General features: G+C 66.6%; 2 protein-coding genes across 2 annotated transcripts; one reads left to right on the top strand and one right to left on the bottom strand.

Moving 5' to 3' along the window:
- Positions 1 to 35: 35 nt before the first annotated feature.
- C8H19orf67 (chromosome 8 C19orf67 homolog) lies at positions 36 to 2,657 on the top strand. Its single transcript, XM_090061509.1, has 6 exons — positions 36 to 873; positions 1,104 to 1,248; positions 1,480 to 1,580; positions 1,661 to 1,855; positions 2,114 to 2,221; positions 2,461 to 2,657. Exons 1-6 carry the CDS (start codon positions 665 to 667, stop codon positions 2,609 to 2,611), a joined length of 909 nt encoding a protein of 302 aa, XP_089917635.1. The 5' UTR covers positions 36 to 664; the 3' UTR covers positions 2,612 to 2,657.
- Positions 2,658 to 5,352: 2,695 nt separating this feature from the next.
- Positions 5,353 to 9,602, bottom strand: PTGER1 (prostaglandin E receptor 1). The gene is made up of 5 exons (XM_090061575.1): positions 9,426 to 9,602; positions 8,778 to 8,894; positions 8,308 to 8,479; positions 6,975 to 7,837; positions 5,353 to 6,422 (listed from the first exon to the last, which is right to left on the bottom strand). Exons 1-5 carry the CDS (start codon positions 9,600 to 9,602, stop codon positions 6,180 to 6,182), a joined length of 1,572 nt encoding a protein of 523 aa, XP_089917701.1. The 3' UTR covers positions 5,353 to 6,179.
- Between the last annotated feature and the right edge of the window lie 230 nt (positions 9,603 to 9,832).

The raw sequence follows: 9,832 nt of genomic DNA, 5'->3' as shown, positions 1-9,832 counted from the left end.
TACCTTCTTCTGCCGTCCGGAAAATAAAGGGTTAAGACCCCATCTCTGTTCCAGGGAGACTTTACCTCCTAAAGGGGGCTGAAGGGGCCCAAGCCTGGAGGATTCTGGACCCAGGAGTCCTGCTTTCCCCCTGGCCCCCAGCAGGGAGGTAGGACAGCCAACGCAGGGCCGGAGCACGGGGGGACTGGGGATCCTTGCACTGGTCCCAGTTTGAACCCCCAGGTGGAACCACCCATCTGTTCGAGGGTGTGGCTTGTGCACGTGCTGGGGGCGGGATCTGTGCTGGCCTTGGCCCCACCCACCACTTGGCCCGCTCTGCTTGACGGTTAAACGAATCACGAGGTGAGGGGGTGGGGCCCTGGAAGGCAGTGGCTACACCCCACCTATGCTAGCCACGCCCCATAATGTCTCATCACCCCGCCTCCTCCCTTAAGCCCCTCCTGCAATAGCCCATAGCCCCGCCCATCTTCATCCGTGCCCCGCCCAAGGACCTGGGGTCAGACCTTGGCTCGTCTCCTGCACTCAGGAGAAACCGAGGCAGGGGCGGGCAGTCCCCCCTTGCTGCCCCTCCCCCGGGTGTGGGGCGGGACCCACACGCTGGCCCTGGCCCTAGCCCTGCCCCAGGGTTCATCCCAGTTAATCCCCCCGCCTTGCAGGGCCGGCCATGGGCACGCCTCTGGGCGCCGGCGCCCTGCCAGGGCCCAGCCCGGCCGCCAGCCCCGGCGGGGACGGCGCGGGGCCGGGCCGGGCATCCCCGGGGGACAGCGGGTCGCCTGCCCCCGCCGCCCTGGACGAGCTGCTGACGCCACTGAGCCAGAAACTGCGGTACCTGCTGCGCAAGGTGGAGGATTTCCAGAGCCACCTGCTCTACAGGTGGGGGCATGGCGGGCACCAGGTCTAGGGGATAGAGGGGGCAGGAGGGCACCAGGATGCACAGGGCATAGGGGAGCTGGGGACATGGGGGGCACCAGGCACGGGGTAGTAGAGGGGGCTGCGGACATAGGGGGCAGCGGGGGGTGCAGCAGGCACAGAGGCGCGGGGCACGGGGGGCTCCGAGTGGCGGTGCGTGGGGGGCTGTGCGGGTGACGAGCACCGCTCCCCAGCAGGGACAGGATGCGGCAGGAGCAGTTCGCCCGGGCTGTGCCCACGCTGTTGCGGCTTTGCCAGCCCTACTTCCACTGCCTGGAGGCCGCGGCCCGCAGCCCCGCCTGCCCGCTGGGGCTGGCCCCCGACGCCGTGCGCACGCGGGTGAGGGCCGCCGGGGGTGCCCGGCCGCCCGGGGCCTCTCCGCACTCTGGGGTGGTGGAGCCCGGACACCTGGTCTCGCTGCTCTAAGGGAGGGTGGTGGGGCCTAGTGGTCGGAGCTCGGACGCAGGGTTCCCCCTGCTGCCCTTGGCTGTGCCGGGGCGTGGCAAGGCGTCCGGGGCTGGCACTGCCCGGCCCGGCTGCCCCAAGCCTCAGGCCGCTCCCGCCCCGCAGCTGCTGGAGATGTCGGAGCAGCTGGCTGCGCGGCTGGAGCAGCTGGTGCTGATGTACGCGTCCTTCCGCTTCGTGTCGCTGGAGGACACCGACCCCGCCAGGTGGGGGCAGCTAGCTGGGGGGGGGTAGCCAGCGGGGGGGCGGGGGGTAGCCAGGAGGGTCGCTGCTCTGCCCCCCGCAGCGTGTCCTGCTTCTTCTGCGGGCGGTTCTGGCTGGGCCCGGGCCGGACCGTCTCCATCTTCCGCTACTGCCTCCCGGTGCCCTACACGGCCCGGCCCGGCCGCCTCTACAAGCGCATGCGCTGGAACGTGGACAGCGCCGCCCCCCCTCCCGGATCGGGGTCCGCCGGCCGGCACCGCCCGCCCTGCACCGACTAGTGAGTGCTGGGCGGGGCGGGGCAGAGGTCCTGGGAGAGCAGCCTGGGGCTGGAGTGGGGGAGGTTCCGAGGGGTGCAGGGTGCAGCGGTGGTCCTAGGGGTGGGGGCGCAGGGTAGAAGGAACGGGGTGGGGACGACGACACTGAGCTGCAAAGACTTCCCCCGGGCCAACACCGCCCCGCCCCGCCCCCCAGCCCTGCCTGGCACCCACGGGCACTGGGTCCCCGCGCCACTCAGCCCAGCCCCGTCCCGTTGCAGCTACTTCCTGTGCTGCCAGGACTCAGGCTCGGGCCCGCAGCTCTGGACCATCGGGCGCTGGGTGCCCCTGGAGCCCGACGCCGAGAGCAGCAACGACGTCCTGCACTGGTGAGCTGGGGGCCGGCGTGAGGCCGGCCGGCCGGGGGTTGAGGCAGAGGTGCCCGGTAGGGGGCAGGGGGCGTTGCGGGTACTGCCAGGCTGGTTGGCACTGTCTGGGAGCAGGGCTGGTGGGGGGAGCTGATACCAGTCTGGGGGCCGTGACTGGGTCGGGGTGCCCAGCTGGGGGCACGGGGGTGATGTCTGGCAGCAGAGACCACCCCCCTCCCCCCGCCCGCGCCCGCCCGCAGGGTGCTGTGCACGCAGCCCGTCGGCGACTTCGAGCCGCTGCTGAGCCTGGGCGCGGAGGAGCCGTCGCACACGGCGGCCACCGACCTGCTGGTGCAGCTGGTCAGCGCCTGCCCGGGGCCGGGGCCGCAGTTGCAGTCTGGGGCCCCGTGACCCCCCACCCCCTGCGATGCCTTGGAATAAAGAGCCTACATTTGGTTCCACGAGGCTTCAGCCTGGGGGCGGGGGCGGGCGTGGTCTGTCCCCAACAGGCGGGGTTTGCTTTAGGGGTGTGGCTTGGTCCTGGGAACTAAAGGGAAGGCGTGGACGGGTGGGTCCGCGGGGTGTGGGCTGTTGCAGACGGCGGGGCACAAGAGAGGGTGGGGGTGGGGTCTGCGTGCTCACGGATCGGGGCCAGGCAGCAAGGAGCAGGTGGGGGGGGCCTCAAGCCAGGCCCAGGCACCCCAGGAGCCGGTGGTGGGCGGGAGCCCCGTCTGTCGTGTTCCCGTCACCCCGCTCGTGCTGCTGGGACCGGGACTCGAACAGGAGTGTAGATGGGTGAAGACGGTGGTGCGGCCCTGACACCTGATGCCCAGAGGAAGCATCGCGCCCCCAGCCCCGTCCCGCACGATCCAGCGCGGGGGGGCGGGGGAGGTGTCCATCGCAGATTCCTGGATTCTGTGTGCGGGTCTGTCCGCGTGTGTATCCCGTGCATGTCTATGAGTGTGTGTGGGGGAGGGTTTCTGGACGTGTGTGCGTACTTACTGGATGCCTAGGTTCTTTATGTGTGTTGCATGCCTGGGCTGTGTGTGAGGGTGCATCTGTGCGTGCGTGCGTGCGTGCGTGTACCTTTTCATCCCAGCAACTGTTGCTGGCTTGGCTAGGCACTGTGGAGACATCCACCCCCCTCCCTAAAGCACCTCAGCAGGCTTTAGACCAGAGGTGGACAAAATCTGACCTGAGAGCTGAATCCAGCCCCACAATTCCACCTGGCCCACGGGGCTTCTCCGTGAGCCCCCTGTGCACCTTGGCCCTCCTGCCTCTCTGCAGGCAGCGCATCCCTGCGGGAGGTGCACTCTGGGAGCTAAGCAACCACCTCTGGCCCCAGCCCTGAACTCGGGGCACAGGGGACAAGAAGTCCCTGCCTGGCGAAGCATGTGTGTTGGGGTCCCCCAGCCAGCCAGAGCAGGAACACAGGTGAAGGGACTGCCACTGGGGGAAAGAGCCAGGAGCTGTGTGCTGTGGGGCTGGGCCAGGTTCGTGCCACGTACTGCAGCAGCACGGAAGTGAGCTATGGGCCCAGGTGGGGCTGGTCCTGGATGCTGCCATGATGTGGGCCAGAGCTGTGTTACAGGGCCAGATAGGGCTGTCCCCCCCCCCCCACACACACACACACACACTGCCACAACGTGCAGCCAGGGACAGGAGCGAGAGTGCAGGAAGCTGTGCACGGTGGGGCCAGCCGTGCCTGGCCCCACTCACTGCCACCACATGCAGACCGAGGGACTCCAAGGACGACTCCCCGCTCCCCACACAACCCTTCCACAGCCCCTACCACAACTACAGACCCCACACCCACCCTTCCTCATATGCCCCACTTACCATGCCCACACTGCACACACATCCCACACCCCCCTACATATACTTTCCTACCCTCCCTCACACAATATACAAAAGTAAGATCATATTTTGAGTTATTCTGCCATCACCTCTAGAAATACTGTGCAAACACACACAAATTGGGACCTTTTTTTATATACAATTAAAATAAGTTATAGTAGATGTTTCTTTTTTTTTTTTAGTATATAATTTGTTAGGGTTTTTTTCTGGTTTAAAGATGGCAGGGCCCTCCCTCCCAAAAGGAGTAATTCTGGGGCAAGAGGAGGGACTTGAGGTGGCAAAGGTCAGGGCTGGGGGTGGGTGACTTCTGGTCTCAGGATGGTGACAAGAGAGGTGGGGCACCTGTCAAGGGGTGGGGCTACCTTTGTGGCCCTGGGCAGCTCACCAAAACTCATTTAGTAGCCCTCCACACAAAATAATTGCCTGCCCGTTATGTGGAGCGAGGTCCAGGATCTGGTTCCAAGATGCCAGCCGTGTGCCCAGGAACAAGTCCCTGGATAAATCCAGCCGTGTGTACATGCACATATGTGTACATGCATCTGCTCATGTATGGGCCCGGCTCTGGCTGGCGCTGCTAACTGCTGTCAATCACAGCTGTAGTCCAGCTCTCCCTCCTCTAAGGCCTGGCCCTGGTCCCTGGCTGGGACTTCAACTCCCATGATGCACTAAAGTATCCCTGGCTGGGCCACACTGGAGGTCCTGGTGGCTCATGGGAGATGCAGTCCTACTTGGGGGAGGGGAGGGCAGTGCTATAGTTGCGGGGGACAAGGCCTCTGTCTACAGCTCCTATGATACATTGGGGTGAAACAGAAGGACCCCAGTGCTGTATGTGAAATGTAGTCTGCCCCCCCAACTGCTTATTCCCCTTCTCCCCAAAGCCCTGCCCTGCTTGAAGACCCCACCCCTTTTAAACAGACCAACCCCCTGCCTGCAGGCCCCACCCCTTTCCAGAAAGCCCGGCTAGTTTCCTGGAAAGTCATGCCTCTTTTGAGGCCCAACCCCTTCTGCATTTTGCCCCCTTCCCAGAGTGGGTGGGGGCACGATTTCTTCATGGGGAAAGGCTTGGCCACTGCCTCCTCAAGCTTGGGCCCCAACTCTAGGGCCCCTGCTCCCCACCCTCCACCCCTTGTTCAGATAACCCCAGTGAGGACAGGGCCTTTCCCCTCCCAAGGGCAAATTGTGGGGGCAGCCAAGATCAGGCCCCCTCACCCACCACCAGGCCAGGTGCTCCTGAGACTCACCCTTCCTTTCCCAGGGCAAGTGAGAGGGTATCAGGGCCCCAAACACAGCAGACACTAGGGACCAGCAGGTTCCAGAAAAGCTCTTTATTGTCCATGGGGCCCAGCGCTGCCCGCAGGCTGGGCTGGGCAAGCCACAGCCACTGGACACCTGGAAACCTACCCCCACCCCCCTGACCCCTCATGGTCAGGGCTACTCCCTGGGTAGTTTATATAGGGACTAGCACTGAGATGTGGCTACTTTTGGGATGGGATGTGGCAGCTAGGTGTAACAGGGACTCCTCTTACCCAGCTCTGAGCTGTAGCTGCCTCTGGTGTGGGACTGGCAGAGGTGGCAGGCTGGGAGGGGGGAGGTCTAGGACAGGGGTGTACCAAAGCCTCATATGACCTACCCCCCATGCCTCAGTTTCCCCATGTGTACACCTGTCATTCCAGTCAGGTACCCCCATTGTGCCCCCTGCCATTCCCTGTCACCACCATCATGGGGGAGGGGGGGCACAAGATCTCTGCTGTGGCTCAGCACCCCAGCTGGTGGGGGTGGGCTGGAGACCACCCCCCACACACACCTCCTTGCCCCAGACCGTGCAACTTCAGCATGGCCCCCCCCATCAGCCCTCCAAGAAAGGACTTGGGCTGGGAGTGCAAGGCTGGCTCATCAATGCGGGGAGAAGTACATGAGGGGGGCGGTCTAGCCCGGGGCTCAGGTTTGTACCGGAGGAGGGGGAGGGCCTGGGGGCTCCAGGCCAGCCTGGGGGGTCTTGAGGGGGGTCCAAGCTGTCCTTGGGGGGCTCTGTGGTCAAGGCTGGCCCAAGAAGGGGGTCCTGGGGGTAGCAGCCTGGGGGGTCCAGGCTGGCCCAGGAGGGTGCTGGGTGGTTCTGGGGGCATCAGGGCCGGCTGTGGGTGCTGCGCTCAGAGCTGCGGAAGGAGCTGGGCTCCCAGCGGTCCAAGGTGGTGCCTTTGTGGCCTGGGCACAGGAGCTGGCCCAGCTTGCGTAGCACCGCGCGCCGCAGCAGGATGTAGACCCAGGGGTCTAGGATCTGGTTCCAGGACGCCAGGCGCACACCCAGGAACAGCAGGCGCCCCGGGGTCTCCGGCCAGCCCAGCCCTGCCGTCAATGCCACCACCACCTGCGGGGGTACAGGTGAGTGGGGGGGGTGCAGCCACCTGGATCCCCAGCTGTGCACCCTCAAGCCTGCACTCCCCCAACACTGAGCTCCAGGACCTGACCCCCTATTGAGACCCCTGACCCAGCTGTGCCCTTGACACCCCTCTCCTGCCCCTACCTTGTGCCCCCCCCCACTCACTCTAGGGGGTGTGAGGCTGCTTGCTATCCCCCCACTCACCACCAGGGCACACTAGACCTTGCTGTGCCATCCACATCCCACCCTGCACCTCCAGTCTGTCCCTTCCCAGCACTCACCACCAGGGAGTGCCAGCCCTACCTGTACTGTGCCCCAGGCACCTCTTTTTTGCCCCCAGCACTCCCTCCCATTCATTTCCCCACCTGCCACCAGCACACCAGTTCCACCCCCACCTCCCACTCAGGGGCCCTGATGTGCCCTAACACCCCTCTCCTGCCTCCCAAACCTCTGGCCCTGGCCTGGCCCTCACCAGCTAGGGGCACCAGACCTGCTCCTACTCCCCACCAGCTCCCCCCACATTGCACCCCTCACACTTACCAGCAGGGGGCTCCAGCAGACGCAGGACACCACCATGATGCCCATCAGCTGGGCTACCATCTCCACATCATGGCCCTGCGCCCGGCGCTGCACCCGCCGCCGGCCCCGGCCCCGCAGCAGCACAGCACCGCTTAAGCTGTTGCATACCAGGGCGGCAAACAGCGAGGCCAGGCCCAGCAAGGCAAAGAGCAGGGCAAAAGCAACATTGCCCTGACGTTCCCCAGTGACACTGCCCACTCGCAGGAAGCACCAGGTGCCTGGCTCCTGGATGCCATAGGCACCCAGGCCCATGACGAAGGGCAGCAGGGCGATGGCCAGTGCTGAGGCCCACAGGCCCAGGAGGGCCAGGCGGGCCCGGCCAGCTGTGACCAGGCGGGCATGGAGCAGGGGCCGCGTGACCCCCATGCATCTCTCAGCTGCCATGAGGCAGCCCAGGAAGAGCGGGCACAGGCCAAAGAAAACCATGGCGGCGCCGAAGAACTGGCACAGCCCCCCCGAGGGGTCCAGGCTGGCCCAGCCCTGGCGTGTGGCGTAGAGCCGCAGCACGAAGGCACCAGGCACCACATGCCCGGCCAGGTCCGTCAGCACTAGGCTGCTGGCGAAGAGGAGGAAGATGGCCTTGGAACGGCGCCGCAGACGGGTGTAGGCCTGCACCAGGATGGCCAGGGCCAGCAGGTTGGAGGCGACGCCTAGGGTCATGGAGAAGACTGGCAGGGCGGGTGAGGCTGCGGGCAGGGGCAGTGGCTGCAGTGATATGTTGCCCAGGGCCAGGGGAGGTGTGACTGGGTTCCCCGGCCCTGTGGGGGTGGCATTGGGTGAGTGGCTGGCAAACATCAAGGCAGGGGTCAGGGGGCGCCGGGCATCTGGAGGAGGGAAAGAAAGAAGGGGTTAGGGGCACTCCCAACCTGGAGCCATCTTGCTCCCAGTCTTGCCAGTTCCCCTCACTCCCGACCCGCAGCCCCCTTACCCCAGTGCCCCTCAGTCAGGAGGGCTCGCAGCTGCCTGCCCCCGCCCAGCCCAGCCCAGCCCAGCCCAGCCCAGCCCAGCCCGGACAGCCTCACTCCTCCCTCGCTCCGGGCTCCGCTCCCGCCAGCGCCGACCCTGCTGCCTCCCGGGCGGAATCGGGGTCTCGGGACCCCCGAGGGGCTGCCCCTCTCCCCTCCCCAGCCGGAGGCAGCGCCGCCCCCCCCCCGCAACACACCACCCCGGGAGGAGCAGCCCGGAGCCTCCGGCTCTAAGCCCTAGACGGTCCCAGCCCTCCCGGAGCGGGAGAGAACCGACGCGTCCGGGCTCCCTGCTCTCGGCCTCCGACGCTCCCCGGACCCAGGCTCACCCTCCTCCGCCGGCTCCGCGGCTTCCCCGCTCCGGGGCTGGGGGCTCCGCTCCGCCCGGCCGGGACCGGCCCGTGTGTCCGCGCCGAGCTCGGGGGCGGCCCGTGGGCGCCGCGCTGAGCTCCGCCCGCCTCCAGCCCCGCTCCCCGTCGGGGGGGGCGCTGCCTGCCCCCGCTAGAGGTGCCTGGCTCCCCTATACCGCCAGGTCCCTGCCACCGGACACCCCCTACCAGCACCTCCCTAGTGGCTCTACTGCCCCCTGGCGGGCTGAATGGGGGGCAGGGGAGGGGGCAGACGGCCCCCCGAGGCAGATCCTGGGGGGCAGAAAGGGTAGCCGGGGCTGGGGACTCAGGGGGCTGTGAGCACTCTGGGGTGGATACAAGGCCTATTACTGCTGCCAGCGCAGGGCATGGGGGGCAGTGCCAGGGAGGGGTTACCCCGCCCCCCCGCTGTCCTCACCGCAGCCGCTTACCCAAGAGCCCCGGGAACACCCGGTTCCCGAGGGGTTTCCCAACCGCTTCCGGACGGGGCAGGGGCGGGCACACCCTCTGCTGGGGGCATCCAGGACACTGGCTTCTGCCGCAGAGGCCTGGGAGGAAGGACAGGGCAGGCATGGGGTGTGGAGGCTAAGCAGCAGCCCCCCTCCCGCGCCTGGTTCCCCATCAGGCCGGCTGCAGTGGGGGAGAACCAGCTGCGCAGCCAGGAGCCAGACCCAGGCAGCCGTGCTGATGGGAAAGGAGCTCTAACCCCTGGCGGCGGCGGCTCCCCGCCCCGGGAGAGAACCCTTATATCAGCAGCCAGCTCCAGGTGCCCTGAGCTGGGGTGGAGGACTGGCTTAGAGCCCCCCCTGCTGGGCCCGGTGCCAACTCAGTCCCCCGCCCCAAAGCTATTAGCAGCCACCAGAGACGAGATAATGCCGCACCTCGCCAGGGACCCAGGCATCTTCTCCTAGCAGAAACGCCCCCCCCCTCCCACTGCATTCTGGGGGCTGAGGGTCTGGGATCCAGCTACTCCTAGGATGCACTTACAACCTGCCGCCAGTAGGGGATGGGACCTACATCATGGGGGTGCTGCACCCTCTCAGCCCCAGTCCCGTCGTCCTGTTTCCCATCCAGCCCACGCCGAGGCGGCTCCTGCTTAGCTTCAGGGGCGCTGCCAGTGTGCTAGGCCAAGCCATGGACGTGCTCAGCTTTGCTATAATGGTGAGGAGGGTGGTCCTCTCTTTTAACCCCTTCCGCCCTGGAGCCCCGCAGCTCTCCCCCCTCCGCCTGGCTCCCGCAAAGCGCAGCTGCCTCATTAGCGCTAATGGCCCAGGCTGCACTAATGGACCTGAGCCCGGGGAAGCCAGCGCCCCCCCCCGGCTGGGCAGGGCAAGAGCGGCCCAGCTGTGCCCCAAGCTCCGGGCCCGCTGCCTGCGGTGTTTAGGGAAAGGGCAACGATAACTATCAGGCGACCCCGAGCGCCGGGCGCAGCCCCCCAGGGACGGCGCAAGGACGCAGGGCTGCGGGACGGGAGTGCGGGGCCCCG

This window comes from Crocodylus siamensis, chromosome 8 (genome assembly GCF_052110815.1).
Source record: "Crocodylus siamensis isolate JL-2025a chromosome 8, ASM5211081v1, whole genome shotgun sequence".
Classification (NCBI taxonomy): Eukaryota; Metazoa; Chordata; order Crocodylia; family Crocodylidae; genus Crocodylus; species Crocodylus siamensis.
This window is presented reverse-complemented; position numbering and strand designations above follow the sequence as displayed.